This window comes from Anticarsia gemmatalis, chromosome 20 (assembly GCF_050436995.1).
Source record: "Anticarsia gemmatalis isolate Benzon Research Colony breed Stoneville strain chromosome 20, ilAntGemm2 primary, whole genome shotgun sequence".
Lineage (NCBI taxonomy): Eukaryota > Metazoa > Arthropoda > Insecta > Lepidoptera > Erebidae > Anticarsia > Anticarsia gemmatalis.
In genome coordinates, this window is record NC_134764.1 from 1,160,257 (window position 1) to 1,186,312 (window position 26,056).

Consider the following 26,056-nt stretch of genomic DNA (forward strand, 5'->3'; position numbering starts at 1 on the left):
TCTCCATCGCACAGAAGGCTCGTCCGCCCCTCGTCCCACGACAGGCCGGGTATGGAGCCCGTCGCGTCATGTGATATTGCTGTAGGGTTCCTTACTATCGTCGCAGTAGCTAAGGATCAACATGTCTGCCCATTCATCTCGACGATAATTACAATGTTTACGATCACGTTCAGTAACGTTCAACGACAACGTTCTACCTGCCTGTTTGAATGATGCATCTCCGGTATAATGACATATGAATCGTTACCTAACTCTGATACAAATTTCGAAAACACTGAACTCTGAAACATTCTACCACAGTCTGTTACTATTAATTCTGGTGTACCGAATAAAGAAACAACAATTGTAAAGAGTCGCTTTAACTCATTAGTGCCTTGACCAAGCACAGGACACAGCGAATAATATTTTTTAAAAACCGGCTATATACAAGTCAGAATCGCGCAAGAAGGGTTCCGTACCACCATCCTACTAATATTATAAACGCGAAAGTTTGTGAGAATGCGTGTATGTATGCATGTACGTATGAACGTATGTATGCATGTTTGTTACTCTTTCACACAAATACTACTGATCTAATTACGAGATACTGCCTGGAGACAAATAGACAGCGCAGGCTTTGCAATAGGGTCCCGTTTTACCCTTTGGGTAAGAACCCTAAAAAGCATCTATTACAATCAGAACATATCGCTAACCATTTGATTGAGGTAGAGGACCTAATACATCTGCATGAACTATGTATGTCTAAGAGACATAAGGTTTATACCAAGAGTGTATTGGTTGTTGTGGAGCACTCGGTACCTTTCTATGCGTGTAACAAATAAGACAATGATTTGTGTATTTCTGCACAAATGATCTTAAGCAAGGGAATCAAAAATTATTTCTAACAATCTCTAAAGTCCATGTTCATCGTGGAAGATTCTAAGAAGACTAAACATTAACTGGATTACGACTAAAATAGTCTGCACGTGACATTCATGTCCTTTACCCTAACGGTACTCCAAGGTAGAGTTAAAATCATGTAAATACATCCACTATCCGGCAACACGTAGCAATAGATTTATTTTTCTGTTGCGTGAACTTAAGTGCATTACAGTCAGTAACCACTTTGAAGAGAATACAGCCTAAATAATGTCTGTAGTGCTGCAAGATCTTAACAGCTGCTAGAGTCTCGAGCTCACACGAATGGTATCAAGACACCGCTCCCTAAATTCGCTTACTAAAATAGCCAACCACTCGCTTGAGTCCGTTTTCATGAACCTGAAGAAGCACCGCACCACACCCAACCGTGCTTGCGTCATGCACGCGCGCTGCCGCAGCCGCGGTGATTGCAGCGATGGAGTTGCATGTGACACATTGGCAGCCGTCGGCTCGCAAGGCGTACGCTGTTGTTCCCCAACCATCATAGACATCGACAAACGATCTAGAACATGTTAAATTTGTTGAATTAGTAAGTGGATTAGAGAAACATATGGTCTGCCATTGAATTATGACAGCCGCAACACGTATCGCGACTTCTAGAACAGAACTCGCCATTTCTAGAGCGTAAATCACGCCAATGACAACGCAACTCGGGTCTTCCAGGGCGGCTCCTGCTTTCACAACCGCTATTGGGCATATTTACAACATTTTTCTTTATACACCAAGCAAGCGAAAGTTTAGGACACAATTACAATTAGCTTCAATAGCGATGTTGGGCACAAGAATAAGTTTGGAACACTCACCAGATCTCACGGAGGTACACGATACTTACATGTAGCTCAACAACTCACGTAATCCGTATTTATAACAATAAAATACGCTTTTGTAAAATCTCATAAACGAAAATGTCAAAAGAAATGTCAAACTGCCGTATTCAATGGTCAGAGCGGAATAGAAGGCGTATGGTGTATCCCACTTCTGATTTTAGGATAACCAGAAGTGGAAGCAAATAAAAGAAAATACTTATCACATAGAACAGTTTTACTATAAGTCACAATCTTTAGCAAATTAACAAGCTCTTTACACATACAAACTGAATCACTTCAAAAATCAATTACAGACAAATAAATAATGAGAAAAATACAGCGTGACCATTCAAACGGGCAGAGGTACCCCTTAGCTAGTGAATCCTACGGAAAAGAGAGCTCAGAATGAGCTCGCAGTCCTTTTATGGACTCGGTCACGTGACCAACATCATTTCTTTTACTTCCTCTAATACATATGGCATTTCTTTTTCTTCCTCTAACAGTATGTATAGTGGTTATCCTAATTCTTCAAGCTATTCAAAGGTGTGAAGCCACGAACGGCACGCACAGCCACACAAACCCTTTATATTATTAGTATATCTGTATATAGTAGTATATAGACAAGTGTATATTCAAAGTTGCATAGTGAAATGATCAGTAAACGCCATCCAAGTAGACAAAGAGCCACATGACCTGATAACAACGTGACTCATTAATTATAACAATCGACGCCTGAGCTGTCTCACAGACATTAAGAGCAATCTAATCTCGTTAATATAATCCGATGTCGGCCCACGCGAGGAAGTAAATCGTCAACGGCAACTTGTTCGATTGCGTTAGTTTTTTATGTTTCGTCATGTTTTGTGATGATCTTAGAGGCTGGAGTGGCAACTCGTGAATCCATGGCAAGTGCTTACGTAGTTTACATCTACCTGAATGCTAAATTTCAGCCCGATACATCCAGTGGTTCAAACCACTGGATTTATCGGGCTAAAATTTTGCCGTGCGTTAATAGATCACTGTGACAGTCATCTGTGAGTTATGTATCAAATTTATTTTCGCTCTATTAAAGTAGACAATAAAGTGCCACAAAACAAAGCCTGGTACCTAACCCTGACGGAAAGGTTGTGTTTCTAAAAAGGCTGTAGATGATGATTAGTCTAACTCGCAAATTCATCAAAATCATTTTAAAAAAATACATTAAAGAACGATTTTCTTTTAAAATTAAACACGCAAAATTAGATAACACACTTTGTTCCGATTTTTTCTTTAATAAGTACAGTTAAGTTACGTTGAAAGCAACGTAACTCGTAATATGGACCTTGCACTGTCCATCTTTATATACAAGGATCCTCACGACATGTATAGACAATTATCCATAAACTTTCTCTTATGAAGTGCAATAAAACCATCCGAATTATACAGTTTAGCTACTAAAAGAGACCCCAAGTCAACGAACATTTACGATCTCCAATTACTGTTCCTATAACTTAACATCCTTTTAAAAGAACAATTAAGTTATGACTCTATAATGTAACTATCTTGATGACGTAGATGTACGCATGAAGCACGCAATGTAACATGAAGATTTTGACGTTTAGCGGTAATGGAACATGCAACATTCGATTCCTATGCTGGCTGCTGTCTCGAGAATTTGCGCTCAAGACATCACACCAATTACTTTTTAACCAACTTCAACAAAAAAGGGGAACAGTAGTCTATATTTGTTTAGAAGGTGGACCGATTTTGTCGATTCTTCTTTTATTGATTCAAATCTGACGAGTTGTTTTTCTTCGTAGAAGTTGTGTGTATTAGAAATTATAATTGGTTGTTCTATGGTGAAACAAGCTGAGAGTCGATCAAAATAGTTTTTGATGCAAGGTTCCGCGATTTCAGGTTTGCAATTGGCAATCTTGGATGAGACTTTTGCCTAGCTGTGCTTATGATGGTTTCCTAATACCCAGCGCAGCTTTGCACTGAATCCGCCGTTCTAGAGCTGCGTCTACGCTAGAGAAGCCGAGCAAGAGCTGAGCACAAATTTCTATAGCGTGGACTGACTTAAAAGCCTCGAATGAGTGCGTTTTTAGAAGAAATTATTGGAAAATCATTGGACAAGTGTCAAACGTTACGTTACATGTTACAGTCTATGTTGTAAACACCATAACAATACACCATCAAATTAAAAATAACAATTAACGTTGACGGAAGCTACTTATGGACCAATTTCCTCTGGAGTCCTTTTGTGCCTACAGTCGTTACCATACAATGGTGGTTCAAATTGGGCACTGACGGCCTGATCTTTATTTATCGAGGATTTGAATGTTGATGTAACGATATTAGTGAAGAATTGATGATAAATTACCTATTGATAAGAGAGATTGGTGTGGAGTTATGATGTGTAAGTAGTTTGTAGTTGATTAAGTTATTAGTGAACAGGTACATCGCTTCTTCAAGTAAATACTCTTCGTCGAAGTTGAATTCGAAGGTTTAGAGAAACTTGAAGTAAAACTAAAACGAATTTAATAGTCTGCATACTTTTTACAAAAACCAATTTTGTTTGAAAAAAAAGACATTGAAAACTTACACATTGATTGCAGAAACAACTTAATTTGACATCAATATTGTCAATAAATAAATAAATTTATCTACGCTGGCCAAGTGTAGGTTTGAAACTTAATACAGACGATAATTAACAAAAAAATATTTAAGCCCAATATTTACTCTTACTAATTAGAACGGGTGACAAAAGCTTGAAAATTTAATTCAAAATTCTTAAAAAACTCATGACCATCTTTTAAATCACCAAATTATGTGCTATAAACGACGTATAGCACACATACTACATATTAAAACTATTTAGATCGTTTCTATGAAGATAAAACTATTGCCGATTCAAGTTAAAATATATGGAATATCAAGTAACATTTAACAACCGTTTATTAAACAATTTTATATCATAATCACGACATAATATTTACATAAATATATCGTTTTTTAAAAAAAACTATATTTGCATGTTTGAAGGCTAAATATTTAGCATAACTATATAAATTAGATTATATCGCTGGTTTCGGTTTAATTGTAATAAAATATATTAAGTGTCGCTGAAGAATTTGGTTGGAAGATAATATAGGTTAACCTTGATGTATTCTTCTAGAATCCATTGATTCTAAAAAAATGACAGGCTTTTTGCTCCCCCGTACACTTTTTTGGAAAATATTTCTCCTACGTTACTTGCAAAACTTGATCTCAATTGGTTCAATAGTTTAGCCTAAGAGGGAGCTTAATCATAATAAAATAAGTTCATTAATTTAGGTTATTAATACTTATGATAGTCATAACATTTACTTATTCGACCACTAACAAAAGGTAAAGGGGGTAGACCATCATGTTAAGAACTAGCAAGAAACTGAAACTACGCATAGGTACCGCCTTAATTTTATGTATGAAAACTGCATTATAATTGCTTTTTATTTTAACAGTTATAATTATAGATTGTAAGTTATTTTGGAAGCCCATAAGTTGGCTATATCATTAATTTGAATGCTAATCAGTTTAGGTACTATTTCATTGACACAAAGCAGATTGAAAATAAAACATCATATACATATTTCAGCTCGTGACTCTACTATAAACTAGAAGAGCAACTATCATATAATTTCACTCACGAATTCAATAAATCTGTGCTTTAATCTAAGGTATACATTGTTATATCAATAACTTACTTGATACTTCAAATAGGTGCTATATATCAGCGCAATATGGCCGTCACGCGCATATGCTATTAAAATCGAATTTTCTTTGCTGTTTTAATGCTTTACTTTGTTTAAAGAGATTGTATGTGTAGTGTAAATGTTGAGTGTTTAATAGAAAACGGTCTTTTCATGTTTCGATGCTTTCCTTTGTTTAAGATGATTTTTTGTAGTTAATTTTGTCTTGAACGCGTCATAGGATATAATGTTCTCATCTATTTGTCCTACTGCTGGGCCAGGTTTACTAATGAAGTTCCCTTTAAGTACAGAACACCGATGACATTTGTGCACACACATATCAAAAAGTCACTGATGTGCATGTTTTGAACTGTACCTCGATTCTCTACCACTATCGGCTACCGACAACCGGCTAGCTATAGAAATTTTGACATTTAGAATGTACTGCCAAAATGTTTCGTACGACACCCGTCAGAGGCGCTGATCAGATTTTCATACAAAATTTCTCGATGACAGTTCGGTTGTCGGTAGTCGATAGTAGTAGAGAATCGAGGCACTGTCAACTATTTGGATGACAAATGCTTGTATTTAAATTCATTATTCGGTATTCACTTCAAAATAAGGTTGTCATCATAGTACGTCGCTATTTTTAACACACAACTGTTAATAGGGAATATGCGTGTATTTTTTTTATTTTCTTAAATGATAATTTACATCATTATATGAACGTAAAAAAAAACAGATAAAAAAAAAACGAAATTTAGCTCGAAATAAATAGTTTTAAAATAGTAGGCTAATTTCATCATTTTAAACGACCGCCATTTTGGCGCGCTTGACGTGACGTCAAAGTCTACAATAGCAATCAACTAGTGAATAGCTACAAACGTGTTTCGGCCTCTATTTTATGAAATTATTTTGTTTTATTTCAATTACACAATGCAGGAGTGCAGTAAACCAACTTTCAAGTACTGTATCGTGCCCTTATGTAAAAATACAAATAAAAATGCACCAAATAAAGTGTTTTTTCTTGTACCAAGAGGTGCTGCAGTAAGGAAAAAATGGTGTAGAATCATGAAAAGAGACATGATATCTCCATCAACTTGTTTATATTGTTGTGAAGACCATTTCGACGTAAGTATTCATTCCATTTTATGTACAAATTGTTTATTTATCTGCTAAACTTTGCTAGTGCCCACATTATAACCTCTTGCATTACAACCTTGCTTGAAAAAGGCCCTATGTTCAAAGGTTTGGTACAATTACGACCACTTGACTGACTGAAACCCAGTGACACTGAACGGAATTCTAGAATTTCAATATATTTGTGCACAAAAATGCCTATTGCAAACTAATATTATTTTAAAAACTCTTATATGCACTATTTATCCGTTTCACATTTAATTTCATGTTTTATTTTTTGTTTTTCAGTTAGAAGAGGATACAGCTAATTATATTGAGTACAAAATAATGAATTTGCAAGAAAAACACAAAACTGTATTAAGTTTGAAGAAAGGTATCCTACCTCACAAATTCCAATGTCAAAAGGATACTGAAACCCAGCCATCGTTGGAGAGAAAAGCTTACAAAAAGAGAAAACATAAAGAAATAATTGAAGAAGCTTTATCCGTACCACCCGCTAAACAAAGTGTTAGCACTACAAAGCTAACTGATTTGTCACAAATTGATCAGATGGAAGCAAGTACAAGTGCATCTTCATCTCAGGTGAACATAGAAGATATAGAAATGAAAAACCTCTGTGAAGCTGGTTGCAGCACTTCATTATCTACTGAGAAGATGTATGTTGACAAAGCTGTTCAAGTGAATAGTAAAATCTATTACAGGAGTAAAGGTGTTAATGTAAATTTGTGTGCCAAGACAAAAAATACAGCGGTATCTCCATTTCCTATTCCTAGTAAAGAAGTATCAACATCTCCTTTAAAAATAGCTCAAATTAAAAGAATATTATCTAAATAATGCGTGGAGAATCGAATAAACATAATATTTATTATGTAATTACCTTGCTGCTTTCACCCCTTTTATTTCAGTAGACGTAAAATCCAGGTTTGATGCAAAAAACGTGGTCATCATAAACACATCAATTTTCGGGAGATTGTCCGATTGTGCTTTGACGAAACCAATATCTGTCATTTTTCTGTAAGTCTTTTGACTTTATTTTTACGAAAAAAATGTAATATAACTTCAATATTTACTTCAAATCACAATAAAACGGAATTAAATCGTTAACAGCACAGAACTGAGAACAGTATTATTTGTTATTATAGACTTTGACGTCACAACTCGTTCCGACCAATAGCGTTGCGTTTCAGCTCATTTGAATTTTTCTCGTATTTTTTGCACTTTTTATTTCATAATTTCTAATTCAAAACGTAATTATATTAAAAAATATTAACGTGTACGCAATTCTTAGGCAATAAACTTTAGGAAAAAAAATATTTGAGCGTTATTTGAATCTTACGCATATTCCCTATTTTCATTTAACTGCTACTATAGATAGAAATGATCCATTAAAACCTGCATCTATATTCTATATAGCAGTTGAAACCTCACATTAAACTAAAACAACCTACAATCTACAAAACCTATTTATTTTACGCCGTATAAAATCCATCACCTGTCTCTCTGTATCTCGAACTCATAAATATACTTATTTCAAGACGCCATCAATATACGCTATAAGAAATATCGCAATCAACTCGAAGCTCTCTCCATACGAATTATCAGACATCATTCAGCAATCATTCGTTGTAAAAGTAATTGTACACATCATACAAATGTATCAAATGTCTTCAGGTGCTATTAAAATCGAATTATTGATAGCCAGTATATGAAGACCCTTTTAAAACTTACATTTGGTTCCAATCGCTTCGAATATCGGAGACCTAATCAAAGTGGTCAATGTTAGCTACGTGTGTTGTCGTTATTTGTCAAGAGATGGCGTTAGTGTGTTATGCGCAAGAGTTGATGTTTGAGATTAAGGTATGTAGCGACATCTGTTGAGTAGTAGCGGAAAGTATGTTTGTAAAATTGATTGAAAATGAAAATGTTAAGTAAATTAGTGAATATTATTAAGCATATAATGGGTACAAATAATTTAAAGAATTTAAAGCTATTTAAATGCTATGGCAGTCACTAATGGAAATATTGTATTTTGACATACACATGAATAGGTACTGTCTTAATACGTCACTTTTTAGGCCGGCTTAACTAAAAAATTGGAGTTCCAATGGAAGCTTTTCACGATGCCTTACTTTCCTGTCTACGGTAATACTACCTTTTATTTAAGACTTGATCTAGAACCTTATCTAATGTCTTTGGCAGCACGTATAGTGCACATACTTTACTTTAATATACTTTACCGGTTGCTGCCTATCTGTCAGAAGATAGGGATGCCGTTATTTTTGCACCAACACGAAAATAGTCTATGCTATCACTAAATTCATCAAAATAAGTGTTGGTTGTATCTTATGTGCCTTTTCCTTGGTGAAGCCTCGTACAAAATATATAGGTACTATCTCACTGCAGAATATTGGCCTTCGCAAGTGAAGTCTTCCATCCAAATTGCTGTTTAAACACTAATTTGTATACCTGCATTCATAAACAACAATATATCTGAATACGTGATACCATGATCTTTAATATACGTGATGAAATGACTCATTACAGGATAAAAAACTCAAACGAAAAACCACTTCAATACTGTCAACGACCGGTGACCGTGCTAGAGATTCACGATTGAACATATAAACGTCCATAATTATGACTCATGTCGCCATAAACATTTAAATGTAAGATTTAAGACTCCCACGGATGAGGTAATAAAGATAATTTTAAATACAAAGCAACAAGTAATCGCGAAACGAACATCAACTCATGACGAGATTGAAATCGCTTGCGCGCGCGCACAACTGGTTTTCCTTTTATCAGATCGATCGTATGGGCGTGGTTTATAGACCAATCGGAATTATATCCGTTACTCTCCCACTCGAATAACCACCATTTATATACGTGCGTAAGAAAGAGATGCGAGATGTTACGTTACGTTCCGCCCGATCGATTCTGAGACGACTATGTATTTTCTCGGAACAGAAAACTGGACACCCGTTTTAGAATATTATGTATGCGGTGTACGAGACAATTATGATTGCATGATCCAAACTTGACGAGGAAATTTTGATGTTTTTAAAAGATTATATTTTTCTCGGTTTATAAGACTGGTTTGTTACTTTGCTACTGGTTTCAGTGTGTAAAATGTTGTGTAAAATTGATTGAAATCCTTGATAAAGTTACTAAGAAGAATTTTTTGGGAAATTTTGTATTTTATTATCTGGTTGTCGTTTATCTTTATTTGGCAGATTTTTGAGTGATGCAGGTCGGAGTTATTGCCAAAATTTAAATTTACCTGTTTACGTGAGATACGGTAATACATAGATTATTATCTTCTGCAAGTCGCTTACATACTTGTCCATAAGATGGTTGGATAAATAAAAATATTTAAAGATTATCTCTCTCTGTGAATAATTTGCGTGCCTTATTTATTTTGTTTATATTGAAAGTACCTAAATGAATATAGTGTTAATAGAAAAAAATAAATGTGACATGTGCCATGACGATGTAGGTGACAGATCCCGTACACAGATACAAAAGTGCTTGCGTGCTCTGTCTAAGTTCTCTTTTCCATAGAGTTCATCCTCTTAGGGGTATCTCTGCCCGTTTTAATGAACAAATTGTTTTATGCTGTTCTATGATCAACAGCTAGATAGTTAAGATTATGTGACTATGTATTCCAGTTCGATATGATTTGTATTTTCTTATACTTATTTCCACTTCTTGTTTTCCTCAAAAAAAATATAATTTTACTGTTTTCTTCTGCAATTACTCTCTGAAAGCATATTATTGTTTCTATTGTAGATCTTACAAACTAACCTATTCTTCCATACTTGGAATGCTCTGTCTCTCACTCTACTCTATTTCAAAATCTGAAGACCTTTCAATCACGATCCGTTAACGCCGTATAATTATTCAGAAATGCGCACGCGGCGATCCCATGTACCTTCAGGCGTCACGAACATTTTTTGTCTCTTTTACACAAAAAACTGACCGTGTTTTAATTGCCCCAAATATTTTTAGTTTTGATGCTAACGCGCAGATCAAATTGGTTCATTAATCTTTGATTTTTTGGTTCTAGGTACTAATTTGTTAATGACTTTAAAATATTGATGCGTGAAAATGTTGGTTGCAGCTGTCAATTGAATGTAATGTTATAAATGCATAAGTCTGTTTGTTACGATTTTACTATCCAATAGATGTACTAATATTAATGAAATTAGCATGGAGAAATAAAACCTGAAATGCAACATACATTATTTTTTTTAAAAAACATATTCATACTAGTCTTTAACTAATTTGAAATTAGGAGCACACAAAAAAACTGTAAAAACTTGCTAATCCTTTAAAATACAATTTAATGGATTAGTTAGATATAACCTAGATCATTACGTCAAATTAAAAGGTATTTCATAACTTACCCATAGGGTAGGGTAGGGTTTCTCATAATGAGGGAGGGTTTAGTCCTTGTCAGGTTGGCCATAAAAACACAGTTACACAAGTATCAATTACTAATAGTTAGTATCACTTACTAATAATCTAAGTACATAAAAACTCCATATAAATGGAGACCACACAGTAGTAATAAACATCTGTTTTACGCAAATTACTAGCTAAACGACGAAGATGAATTATTTTAATTGACTCATATGTTTGTTTAATTGCTATTTAGTATTTACAGAAAGTACACCTGTTGGTAAATAGACACCTGTTATTATAGTAAGCAGTCTAGGATGCGGGTCGGTTGTAGATGGGTTGCTTAGTGATACTTTACCGATGAACCTAAAATGATGGCGGTCCCAGAATATGTGAGTGGTCGAAGTAAGTCACATAGCTGTTACCGTGGTATGTCGCGGGTTCAATTACCACAGGCATTGGTTAGTTATCGATTAAGAAAGTACAACTTTTTACCACTTTTTAGTGAGAATTGGCAGATGCATTGTTTAATTGCTAATTGTCTACAGGGAGAGAGTAATCAAAACTCATTAGTTTTTCGGCACCTATAAAGTAGATCACAGGTGATGATTTTATGGCAATATATTTATTTCGAATATGATTTGCAGGCTCTATTTCCATATACAGAACCTGTATATGGAAATAGAGTATTGGATACAAAGACCGCAGAGATACTTCTTGAGGGGATTATGTGTAGATAAAGCTATATTTAAAAAGAAAAAAAAAAGATAAACTCCACAATATTGTGAAAGTATGTAGGTATATAAAATTATACAGAGAGACGAACGCACAAATAAAATTCAACTACAAATCATAAATATGATCGCATAAACTCCAATCACACAACTATGTCAGTTGGTACTTGTAGGTACAAAACTGCTAACATGCTACAAATCCGATAATGCTTTGGTACAAAGTTGCTAGCGTTCACAGCGAAAAACCCATTTTCCCGCTCGATATAGCACCCGTATCAAGATGAGAGCAATTAAAGGTCGGATGACGAGGATGTGGGACAATTTAGATATGGTTGTTGCTGGCAAAATGATTTTTAGGTTATAGATTATTTTGGATAGATAGATAGCTAATTGAAAGTAAGGACAGTTTGGTGAAATTCGTGTACAGGAAATTATTTTGACGAAGTGTCATTTTTAATTTCCCAGTAAATAAAGCCGATTTTTACGCTCTCGCAATGCTAATAGTTAAGACTCTAAGAGAAAAATGTAGAAAGTTTTAGTGAAAAGTAAAACAAGCTTTTTAACGTATCCCAATTCTACTGTTGGATGGACCTCGAATATGATGACGGGATTATACATAACAATCAGTCGGCCTTGAGCACACATAATAGTCAAGAGTTTGTAGACTTCAAACTTACTGACGACACTGACCTAAAATAAAAAGGATTGATTGATGATTATAAGCAATCAAATGAAGTAAGAGCCAAACCGTAGAAATTTGAAATTCAATATTGAATATTATGTGCTTTCACTCGCGAAAACCACCACATCCCCACCTTCCCACATGAGTAACAAAACTGAATTGCGCATAGCGTTTTTACGGCATTCAGCGGAACCGTATGACTAGACGCGGCGGATCATTAATCCGAAGTTTCAGATGTGGATGTGGCACCAACGATAAAAATTACACGCGGCGCCACCCGACCGCGGAGCGGAGCGATGCGAAGCGATGCGGAGCGAATGATGGAACATATGACCCGAAAGATTTTAGATAATGTATTTTTGAATTCCATAGCATATGGGTTTTGGATAGTTCCGCGCTATTAAGTAAGGGTAAAAATGGATTTGTTGGTTATTCGGGTTCAACTGAAAGTAACTTTAATATGTAAAAATAAATACTTTGGGATAGCTTAGACATAGTCATCTCATTTCAAATAGGCAAAGGTTGACAACTAATAAACTGATTTAGTAATTTCGAAGCTCAAAGCCACCGCATCATAATTTAACGACCTAATGACAAAATATTGTCATGGTTGGAAGTCGAACCTATAACACGCATTGCAGTGGTACTGTATCGACTCTACGTATACCATAAGAAATTACCAAGCAAGTGAAAAAAAAACTGTCATCTAGATATCCTAAGATTTAACCGTTTTCTTAAAACATATCGTATAGAACTAAGGAAGGATAAATAAGAGGCCCTTGCTCAGCAGTGGTACATAAGAAAGGGCTAAAAAAATATAATAATAATATTATACTACAAGAAAATCATTTCAAAGATTCTGTAAAAAAATATCTGTCAGTTGTATATTTTAACTTTTAAGCTTTTAGTTGAATCTAAGCTTTTAAACTTAATTTCTCTTATTCCTTACCTACTCTGTACCAAAAAAATGGCCTAAAGCGTCCCATCTGAACCGTATAGACGAGCGTATCGAACAGAGCCTTAAAAAACTCTGTTATTAAATGTTCATTAAGGCAAAATAACCACAAAAATAACATTGTGAAAACAAACCATTACCACTCTTAAATCAACGGCATAAAGTCCAAATCCATCGCATGAAAAACTATGTCACTTATTACGAATAAATGTTGTTGTAATCAGCAGTTGTGTTAAGCAATTTTGAGCTTTATTCTAAGGTGTTAAGGTTTTTGAAGGTGGTAATATATTGTGGTAGTAAAAGCCTCAATTGACTGCAACTAGTGATTTTGAGTTGAACCGATTTGGATTAATGAATTTAGTTTTTATGCATATTTGTTACAGTAAGTTAATGTATACGTGTTCATTAAGTTATATATTTTATTTTCTACGTAATAATATACTTCGGATATGAAGTTTTATTGCTTCTCAGGTGCATCTCTATATGAATAAATGTAGGAGTGACATAACACATATTTTTTGTACGCCTTTCAGTCCTGCGAGTTTTATTAAAAAAGCCATTCTGTTGCCATTTATCCAATAAAAAATATGATTTAAAGTAACTAATTTGTATTATTTAATGACAGTAGACTCTTGGCCTACTGTCTTTTTCAGAAATAAAAAAAAAACATTTTAATCAATCGAAGAATCAAATCCTGAATCTTGTGATTCTCTAACCTGTAACTTTATTTACACTTTTTAGCACATTGAAACGCTATTAATGTAAACCAAAAAGCTACCTATTTTCTTTCTCGAGATACACCAATAATGTAAATCAAGTAAAAATCTTTCTCGAGTTACAAACTTCCATTCTACTGACATTTATCAAATAAACTAAGCATTGATAACTTATAAACTGTCGCGATGCATGTTTATCATACTGGCTGGCTAAGCCTGCAACCACGGCCAGTGTAACATGCCCTGAAACGTCAGGTATTTTAAGCTAAAGTACGTTATTTATAATTTCCGTATTCTATTAAACTTACTGATATCAATAAAAGCCAAACATAGAGACTGTCAAACTAACTCATCATAAGCCCAGTCTTTCTTCCATGTTGGAATCAGCTTCCAGACTCACCGGATGCAGCTGGAAACCAGTATTTTACGTGGAGCGACTGCTTATCGGACCTCCACAAGCCAGTTACCTGGACAATAACACAATACCCTTCGGTAAGGTTGTAAGACTTTCAAGCTTCTGACTACTGTTAACGACTGTCAAAGATCTTTTAAAATGACAGCCGAGACCCACAATTTAACGTGCCTTCCGAATCACGGCGGAACTCGATATGTATAAGATGGTCACCAATCGACAGAACAACCTCGGCAAGCGTGGCTTAACCTTAGAGATCGATCCGCGCAGCTGTTGTTAATTACATTCCAAGAATCAGGATATAAAGTAAAATTATACCAACAGTAACCACAAATGATATCCAAGTCGCTACAACAGCTTCAATTCCTAAAACCAATCATCCATATCACACTTCAACAAATACAATTCAAAATTCATTTCTCAATCTCAGTTGAAACCGGTCTCAGATCCAAGTGTTAGTCTGTTTAAATTTGAGTAAGTGTTAACAAATCAGAGGTAGTTCCAACTTAGTTGTAACGTTATGTCCTTGTCGCGTTCCTCTGAGAATTAGATGGTAATATGCTGTGTTTAGATTGTGATAGTCACTTGAATATACGATTAGGATAATAGATTTTGATTTTGTTTTGTGTTAAGTGTGTTTTTACATTCATTTCTTAACTAACATATTGAATCAAAACATTCTGCATATTTTTTAAGCTTTTCCCCAGACTTTAGACAATAAAAAATACTGTTAAACCAAAATAAAACAGCCGTTTCCACTAATTTGACAAAGACATTGAGCCTAATATCGACTCTGTGACCCATGTTTCTAATTTTTTATTACACAAATAGATATAAAGTTCGTGAAATAAAAGAACAAATAATGTTCTAAGGTTAACTTAAGAAAAGCGTAACAAATATATATTTTCTTATTAACCTAATAGAGTCACCTTTTTACTAGAGGTATAATACTCTACACACTATAGTTAAAAATATTGTTTGTTTTCTAGTAATTACTTGATAATCTTGCTTAAATCTAGTCTCAGTATCAGTCTAGTCTTTACTTAACCAAGTTGGAATATCAAATTCAGATGGAATTTTAGTTGAAAATAGCTAAGTATGAACTCTTTTCCCACCTAAATTCCAACTTACAAAATCAATCTATCTACTCGCCTGCCCACTGGCTCCAGTAGTCCCTATCAAACACAGCACATATCGGATCCTCACCACCTGTTGTTCATTGCAATTGTCATCGCACATGACAATGCACGTGCACCGAACATAGAACGTACCCCGGGGGCAGATGCTGATAGCTCATTGAATTCTAACGTTTAATGTTAAATGGTTGGTGAAAATGTAAAGTGATTAGCTGAATTTTGGATTTGATTTGTAGACTGGTATTTCGTTCAAAGATTTTGATATTCTGTTTTTTTTTATTTTGAGTAAATTTCTGAAATAAAAAGATACTAATTAGAAAAAATGGAAGATGGCTATTGAAATTAACAAAAAATATTTTTTTCACCTTGGCTTTACTCTTAAGTTTATGATTTTAGGACACCACGGTAATTGTATTTGTTAGAAAAAAGTAAAGTTTTGGACTGTCCTGACTAACCATATATCGATGCATGATCCTTTATCATTTTTATTTAAACTTGTAAGCAGTTATATATAAAGCACATTTGAATAAGAATCTCTGAGTGGTATTTCTGATGCTTGTTAAAACCTTTAGTGAATTTTATCGCGGTTTTATTTCGACCTCCAAATGAAACCTCTGTGAGTTTGTTAACAAATAAAATATCAAACAATTTCAGTAACATTTTTCAACCGAAAAAAAGGTCTGAAAACTCCGAAATGTTCAGTCAGTCAGACCTCAAAAATGGTCTCTAGAAAATATTTCCAGTAAAATTGTTGTCGATTCACATCAAAGACTGGAACCATCACTTTTTTAACGTTTAAAAAACTGTACAAACAGAGAACAGTAGACAACCTTTTCTTACCGCAAAAAAGTTTTCCGTGGGCCAAACGCGCATTTTTCCTCTCGTCAAACAGACCGCAGTTTCAAAATACAGAAAAAAAGTTCCCACTCGCCGACCGACAAAAGAGGATTTTTTATTTTATATTCGAAATATTAAAGGACATCGTTAGCGGTAACCATTTGTTAAATATCTGAAATATTTTTGTGAACATTTAGGGCCGGGATTGTGTTTTTTTGTGGCATGAGAGACTTGTCTTGTTTAAGTAGGGTGTTTAAAAAATAAAGTTTTTTTTTCGCTCAGTTATTGTTTTGTGAGTTGCAACCTTTCACCGCAAAGGGTGTTATAAGTTCTTGAAAGGAAAGTTTTTAATATTTTTTCGTTCTACCCGCTTTGTTCTGAAGATTCGTTTTATCTTGTATTTGCGGTTGATGTGTTGTGGACCTACTTTTTTATGGTTTAAGGGGTTATTTTAGTGACCGGGCTGATTATCTTTTGTTTTGATATTGATTGACTAGTAATAATTACTTAATGAAAAAAATTAGCTAGCTTACCTACTTGATAAATACATATGAATACATATAAAGCAGTAAATTTCGCATCAGGGGGTTTACTTATTTCAGTTAACAACGATTATAAAGCCACTATGCTGTACATTGTTTTCTCCATTAGATTAAAGTGATTAACACATTACGTTAAAGCAGCAATGTAGTGATTAGTGACCATCAAGTTGACGTACACTAGTTGTCAACTGAGTTACGGGATACGCTCGCTGGTAAATAATTATAAAAATAAATATTTTCTTTTAAAAAAAGCCTTAAGTATTTTATTCCCCGTAGATATTCACATCATACAAAGTCCAAAATTAACTCAAGCCGAAACTGACTATAACTTAATCACACAACATATTGGGGCGTTACTTACAGTGTGACTACCACCTTAACCACTGCGCCACAGTCACTAAAGAAACGTATATTTGTAAATCATACCTCATTGCCTGTAGATGGCAATGAGGTATGATTTACAAGTATTACGTTGATGTTTATCCAAGGTGTCCCAAAACTGCTGATGCCAGTAGTTATTCACGGAAAGTTATTATCGTTGAGAAAAACAAAGAAACGCTCACAAATAGAGCTATCTGCTTAGGATGCGATACATAATAGGATAATTATTCAACATGTAAGGGTGGGACACAGTGAGACGAAGCACTGTAGATATTTTGTTAAGAAAACAAATAAGGTATTTTAACCTTTAATTTTCAATCGTGTGTAAGACTCGTTACATTATAATATTAAGAAAACCATGTTATTTTTGTTAGGTTTGTACACTGCGGAATATTAATTGAAATCAAATTTTTTGTTCCTACTTTTAGTCCTCATTCAGCCTTATGATAGTCGTTATGATAGTTGATAGATAACCTCATATCTTCCATCAGCTTTCAATGAAGAGTCACTGAAAAGAGCTGACAAGCGCTCTGGGCCACTATTTTAACTGTTCTTTCTTTTTAAATACTAGTTTAAAAGCCACTTATAAAATAGCAATTAGTTTAATACTTATAACCGGTAATTATGGAACATCATTAGCTTTTGGATTTGAACTATGTTAGACTGGATATTTTATGACTTAATTACCGAACTTACGAAACGCAGTCCAGACAAGTTCAAATTTTTGGCAGATTTGGCAGATAAAAGAGCTCGTATTATAGGCAGAAACTTTTAGTACATCACTACATAGTATAAAACAAAGTCGCCCATTTTGTCTGTAGTCCCTTCGTATGCATAAAACTTTAAAACTACGCAACGGATTTTGATGCGGTTTTCACTAATAGAAAGAGTATTTTCTCCGACAGGTTTTTATATATAATTGAAATACATTGAAACTATATTAGCTGAGTTATAGCGATTTATGTCCAAGAAGTCAGAAAAAAAATCTAATTGAAGATTGCATTTGTGCGTGCGCCGCTTATACCGTTGGATACAAGTAAGAACAATGTATAGCAAAAACATTGGTCTTTATTAGTTGTACAAAAAAGTCCGCGATGACATATATCCAGCTTTTTTATTTAAGTCACAAAAACTACTTTTCTGTATTAAAAAAACATTTAATTCGTTGAGTGATGTTTAACTGGTGATATAACCAATAATACATATATCCTTATCAAAATAAGTAAGTTCATCATCACGAGCATTTAATTTAGATTATTTTTGCAGTTTACAGTGTGTTATTTAGACATATAGTTTAGGAGATATCACGATATTAGTATTGCGGCACGGTACGGGCCGGCCGCGGCGGCGGGGGCAGCGTCCCTATAACGGCCAAATATGTGAAACTGTATTATAAATAAGAACTCTGAACCATGTTTGTTGCAATAAATAATTTTGAATTTGAATTTTAATTTGAATTTTGATAATATTACTAGGTACAAACATTGTGTTTTATCACTTTCAAAAAAAAGCAAAACAATAAAAAACCCGCTAAATAAATTGATTAAAAAACATTTCTAAAAAACCCCGTATTTCAACCCTTCCATGGGATTTCACAACCCTTATTAATCAGCAAGGGTTTGTTATTACAAAATCAAAACGTTGAATGGCTTTGTTTATATAAAATTATTATAAAACCGTGTTGACTGGAAGTACATAAATCCTCCATACTCCATACTAATATTATAAATGCAAAAGTAACTCTGTCTGTCTGTCTGCTACTCAATCACGCCTTAACTACCGAACCAATTTGCATGAAATTTGGTATGGAGATATTTTGATACCCGAGAAAGGACATAGGCTATATATCATCACGCTACGACCAAAAGGAGCAGAGTACCAGTAATTAATGTTACAAAAACATGGAAAATTTCACCCATTCTCCCTTATAGGACGCAAGCGAAGTTGCGCGGGTCAGCTAGTTAAATCTTAAAGTCTAAGGCAAATTTGTCCACTACGACCTCACCTTTATAACGCAGAGGATCGCCAATGTTATTCCATGGGCACAATGCTGTACCTAATTTGAATACCATGCTTATGGGACAATCGGCAGACTAAAAAATATGAACAATAAGCGTGGTCACGTCAACCTGCCTGTTATGGTTGCCGCTAGGTTGTTTAGATAAATCTTTATGGTTATTTCGAAAAGATGAAATTTTGCCTCGTTGTGGTTTGAATTCTGTTAATTTTGATATAAAAAAAATGTTGTTTTGGAACTGATTGATGTTTGTTTTTAATGTCTTTTATATGTATATCTTACTTTAGCTAACACGTTATTCGATAAGTAGGTAGACATATGACAGTAAATGAAGAACTGTAAACAAACTGTAATAAGACGAATGTTAATAAGAACGACTATGAATGTAGTGTGTGTAAAGAATCTTGCTTAATTACCAACTGAGTGAGTTCAGATTTGTTAACAAAGAAGGGCTGTAAGAAAAAAAAAATTGATGTGGCTGGCTGGTTGATGGCACCAAAGTAGTTAAGGAGTATTTAGCTTAATTTTTTTTGTACCTAATTTATATGCTGGTAACTTCAATAATTGTGAACTTATGCCTTTATTTTTTTTTTCGAAGTCATGACTTTTATCAAACAGAAATCGAACTTGGAACTGCAGTAGCAGCCCTAAGACAAATGTAATAAATAATGTAGAGGGACAAATATGAAAATAAGTTCTCTACCGCACAGGTATCGGCATTCGCACAACTCATTTGCCTACCGTTTGCTGTACCGTCAGCAAAACACGCCTGTTAATGGAAATAATACTAATGGAATGGAATATGGAATGAGTAAGGTAGATACTACAGCCTCATTGTGAAATGCAAGCCTACAGGCTGATTAGGAAAAAAAATCTCAATCTTATTTTTGTAAAGCTTTTGGTAAATCATAAATACCCTTTGTAGTGGGGTGGGGGTTTTCACTAGTACTTTGATGCTTGATACTATGATTGACAAAAGCTTATTTAACGCGAGACAATGGTAAAATATCTTCATTGAAAAAATGTATAACGTACACTTGCATTTAGTCGTGATAATATAATAGTAGTGTAACAGACTAAAAGAAACTTGGATTTTGGCAACAACATTAATGGAGATGTAATTCAATAACCACCTTTTAAATTAGGGTATAAGTGATTTTTAACCCGTTTCTGTCCGATTACTGGGCAAGGTTCTCCTCCCGAATGATAGAGGCCTTTAGTCCACCAAGAGGCCAAGTGGTACTACACTTTTAGAACAAGGGTTTTTTAATGTGAATTAATCCACTTAACATCCCAACGGTACATAAACGATTCAATACAATAAACAATCACAAATCCTCTTTTTTCTCTTAACCATATTTACAAGAAAAATCGGTCCATAAGTAGCTGACCACATCTGTATACAATGTTCGAGTTAATCCGACCACTGACTTGCAGACATATCGAGTTCGTATTGATTTTTATTAGTCCGATCTTTTATGGCCACAAGAATATTGTCATTTGAAATAAAAGGAGCAGTAATGGATGGGTTTTGGTTTTTTATTGAATTGACTTTGAATGGAGTAATTTGGTTATTCGTGATTTGTTTCACAATTGTTCCGATTGAGGGATGCTGAGATACGAATCATGTGGAAACAATATCAATAGTTGATTTTATTTAGTTTTTATTCTTCATCATAGGAAAATTTTAATTTAAAATACTTACTAAATAAAACCATTGTTACTTACTTGTACGTGAAAAATAAGTTAATTAATGTTATTAATTATTAAAAGTAAGTATGTAATGTCATGAGTGGTTTTTAAATCAATATTTCACAAATTATGTAAAGTTTCTATATAGCACGTTGCTATTTCGATTTCAAACGAATATACTTAATAAGCGAGAACCCGAAACTACAAATTAAACTGCTACTGAAATGTGATATAAAACTCATTACTTCACAGGCGACAAAGATTTCAAGCGCATCTAATCTCAAGTTCTAAATATAGATAACTTGATAACTTCGCATTACAGCTTTCACTCACCTATAAAAATAATCCCATTTCAACCGTGAGTCATACAAAATTGAATTCTAAATAAGAAACTTAAATCCTTTTGATCGACACAAAATTAAAAATCGCATCAGAGGATCAGGAATCGCCATTTTAATTATAAATAACCACTTCGCTCGTCAAACCGATATAAAAAGAATCGAAAGAAATCAAAATTGTAAAGAGTAATATCAAACTTGGCTTATAATTGGTTGTTCATCTTGACAAACCGATGGATACAGGGACCATTAAAGCTTTGACAACACCAAACGAATATAAACTTTAAAACGTAGACTATAAAGTTGAAATTGCAGATGATGTTGGTGCGGTATAAAGCCGAGAGCACATGGATATAATATTTATAAGACATGGCTGTATCAGAACCGAAGAGCCGTCTTCCAGACCGATGACGTTTGACGTATATTCTGACATCCCCTTTACGAGGTGGTGTAGTTGAAAGATCTAAGCGGATATGCAATCCTAGACATTTTTGATTATAACAGTGACCTGTATTTCATGGACTCATTTGAGCATGTTTTGCGTGAAATTCAATATTCCTTGTATTCACCTTGAATGTATTTTTTTTAGCTTTCATCGCTATCCTTTTTACTCACTGCTAGATCTTCGTACGCTAGAAATACATTGTTTTTATATTAATATTCCCGTATTATAATTAATATGTAGCAGTAGTTGCAATCTCTATTGTTGTCTAAGAACCATTATATTATAAAACACTTATTGGCTGTCTGAATGACTTTGATGTAGAGTGCCTTGTATTAAGGAAAAAGGTTTCTAATTAATGAGACTGACATCACAAACTGCGTAATTCTAACTTGCCTACTTCATCTGCAAAGCCAAATAAATAAATATTATTGGACAACTCACACATGGTCATTTGATTCCAAACTAAGCAGAGCTTGTAGTATGGTAACCAAATAAGTGATAGACATACTTATATACCTCTAAATATATACTTATACAGATAATTTGACAACCAGGCTCAGAACAAATACTCGTGCTCATCACACAAAGATTTGTCCCGGGTAGGATTCGAACCCACCACACGCGGCGCACGTTGTTGCGGCGAGGTGACCGCTTAAACCACTGCGCCAAACCTGCAGTTAAACACAGAACATTTTCAAAAGTACTTTTAAAAACGAATTAAAGGGTATCATTACTTCAAAATCTTATAACATAAACCAAACACAGAGTATCGCAACTCGATGAGCAAATAAAACAGAGGAAAGATCCGACTGTACAGCTTTGAATAACTTAGAGCCAATATGGGAGATTGTTTTACATGCATCAAATAATATTCTCATAGCTCTCTGTTATTGACTGCATTTAGATCATAGCTCGGTGCATTTACTTTGGTATCAAGGCAAGTGAGCTTTGTAAAGGTCTGTCAATAAATGGGTGGCCACTTGTGGTATTTGAGGTGATCATTTCCATGTTTGATTATGAGTTCCAAACCCTGATTGTTGTCAACAGACATACAGTTTGTTCAATTGAAAGCTTCTGAATGGTTTTAATAATTATGATGTTAGATTGACGTACTAGAAATTAGATTTAAATCTATCCAATTTTTGAGAATTAAAGATACAATAGGGTGTCTTGCAAGGTTCTCCAACGTTATCCTACATGTATATTCATATTTTGTATTCTATTTAACCTTTTTTTGTATTTTATATGCACAAATAACAAGCAAATTAGGGGTAATCGACTGGCATACTTACTATCATTATTAGGTAAATTTTAACATACATACATAAAAATTAAACAGATTCCTACATAGAGATTTTAAAAGCACTCCAGTACTGCGATTCTCTACGACTACTATAAAAAAATGTTGTATGACAATCGGTTCAGTATCTCTAGAGGGCGTCGTAGTATTGGCAGTACATTTTTAATGTCAAACTTTCAATACTCGAAAGTACCGACTGTACAGAATCGAGCTACAGAAAATATAAGTTATAATACGCAAGCCACAACCAATAAACTCCAATCACGTCTCGGGAATCGATCTCACGACTTCACAGTAGGCGGGCGCATTGCACCATTTCACTCAGCCATTCACACTTCGTCGCGTTGAATAGTCGCTCCAGGTTTGATGTCCGTGCTAGTTGGTTTGAGATGTCAATATGAAGGTCAAAGCTAAGATTTGTAGATGATGTGTAATTTTTGATGTGATTTGTTCGTCAATACCGTTTTTTTTAGTAATACGTTTTTTAGTGTCTACGAAAGCATCATCATGTGGTTTTTGGTCTATAAATTGATAAACTTTGGAACTTTTATGTAGACAAGTAAAAATCTATCACTTGTTAATGAAATGCATATGACAAGATGTAATGACAAGATGAATGAATGTGAATGAGACTCGTTCCAAACTCTAGATTTTAATTTATTTTTTACTGACAAATATCAATTCAAATAAACATTTGAAGTAACCAAAGATGAACTGAAGTTTATGACGTCACACTAAATCGAAACTCAGACTAAAGAATTTGTCAATACTGATCGAGATCAATTGTATAACTAAACCCTTAACCAACCATTTTTTTGCAAAATCACTTAAAAACTAAAATTGCAAAAGATTCAATTCAGCTACATCAATACAAATGTCGCATCGATAGCAAAAGGGCATAACCAAAAAAATCCAGAAAATGTTCGGCTTAAACTTTTTTCTTTTCCTGCGAGTGACAAACAAAAAAGTGTTGAAATAAAAACTCGGTGTTGCGGTATTTTTGACAGATGTACCTGATCCGATTATTTTGATACGTGTTTACGGTACACCGAATTTTCAAAGCTTTTTGTTAGGTGAATCGATACGGCCTGTTTTTTGGTACTTGAAATCGATTTTTGCGTTTGATGTGGGTGAGAGGTTAACTGTGGCAGGCATGTTTGACTCAAGATTATTTGGCGGTTTTTTTATTAAAGTACTTGACATTTTTGAGCCTGATATGAGACGATAAAATTTCAATTCAGTGTTTTTACTAGTGTACCAATTATACAAATAAACTTGTTAATATATTTGGCATAATGAGTAATAATATTTCTATTAAAACTTATAATTTTTCACAGTTAAAGGAAATTACACAATTTACAGAGTAGATAGATATACTAATTTAATTTGTTTTTCATATAGCTTAAGCAAAATCATTCTTTTTTTTATGTAGGTCAAATATTGACACTTATGATAGTCGTTACAATTACTGAATCTACCACTAGCTCGGAAAGGGGGTAGAGACTTACGAGAAGAGCTAGCAAAAAACTCACAGCCACCCTTTACAATCGCCAAAAGTCTATGTAAAAATAAAAATAAAAAGTCTCTCAGATGTATTATTGGTTACTCTATTATTTTAACTCAATACATTATCTTAACTTACGGTTCAAAATTACTATAGCTCACATTCCTTCAATACTTTCCAAAACAAATCCGCCCATCCGACATGAATTAATCAATAACTGGTAACCAGCAATTAACAAAGATTTCTTAGTGCCAGTTAATTTAGATTGATGATCTAATACAAGGTGCATATAAATATCTGTTCGTCTGTCTGTCAGTCATACGTCGGGAACGTGTCAATGCGCTCGAAATGTTTGTGTTTTTTATAACTCAGTTTTTTTAATTTTTTACTTATGTCTATGTTGTAATTATAATTGTATTAGGAAAGGATTGGTATTTATGAGGACTTTGATTAAGTGTAGACTGTTTTTTTGTATTTAATAGTTCAAAATATCAAACAAAAAGAATGTTGCTTTAGTTTTAGTGTCTGTTGCTGCAATATTATTTCACTTATCGCTAGTGATAGTTTTGAATTATTAAGTTAAACATTGTCTTTTTTTGTACTATCAACAATTATTCAAAAATATTATAATTTGGATGTATGATTGAGTAGTTTTATGGCCGTTTTCTTGCAAAGTGCCTTTTTTAATCATGGTTCAAATAAAATAATACAACGGCCATAAAATCGTCCCTTATAATTCTAATTTAAAGAACTGTGTGAGTCACATTCTAAGAATCAAAAATTTTATACCTTTTTACAAACTTTATAAAAATAAATATATTATTCACACAACAATCTATAATTAATAAGAAACAATAACATCTAACAGGCAAACAAAAAGGAAAAGTTTAATATAAGGCCAGGGCTGTCAAACGCGCGCACCGGGCGGGGCAACCCGTATGATTGACAACCCTTGACAGCGGTTAAACACAGGTCGAATCGCGAAAGCTTTTTTTTTCGTTCTTTTTTCCAAACGTGTCAGGGATGTGCTTTGATTTTTTTGGTCGGTGTTCCGTAGGTCGTGGGAGTTTTAAATTTTTGATATGATTGAGAGTTTCTTTACGTTAAAATGAAGTAATATACAGTGATAGGATTTATTGCTAAAGATTTCGTTTGTATACGTATTAGTTTTGTAACTGAATTATTATTAATTGTAGTCTTTAAGTTAATATGCGTGGTTTGACTTTGCACGCTTTATCATTTCGATATCTTATATCTGTAATGGCAAAGGCAATCAGGAAAAAACACCTGTCCTTTCATTAAGTGTGATGTACACTCAAACAGTTTGAAAAAAATATATTAGAAAAGTACCTCTTGTCGACTTTCCGATTTTTCTTTGGTTATTTTGGTA

The 26,056-nt window shown here is 34.0% G+C and overlaps 1 protein-coding gene across 1 annotated transcript in view; it reads right to left on the reverse strand.

Annotated features, from left to right (window-relative positions):
* Positions 1 to 1,160: 1,160 nt before the first annotated feature.
* Positions 1,161 to 26,056, reverse strand: part of LOC142981859 (uncharacterized) — a 121,776-nt gene continuing 96,880 nt past the window's right edge. The window contains exon 5 of the mRNA XM_076127996.1: positions 1,161 to 1,420. Coding sequence (XP_075984111.1) covers positions 1,161 to 1,420 — 260 coding nt within the window. The remainder of the gene's footprint in view (positions 1,421 to 26,056) is intronic.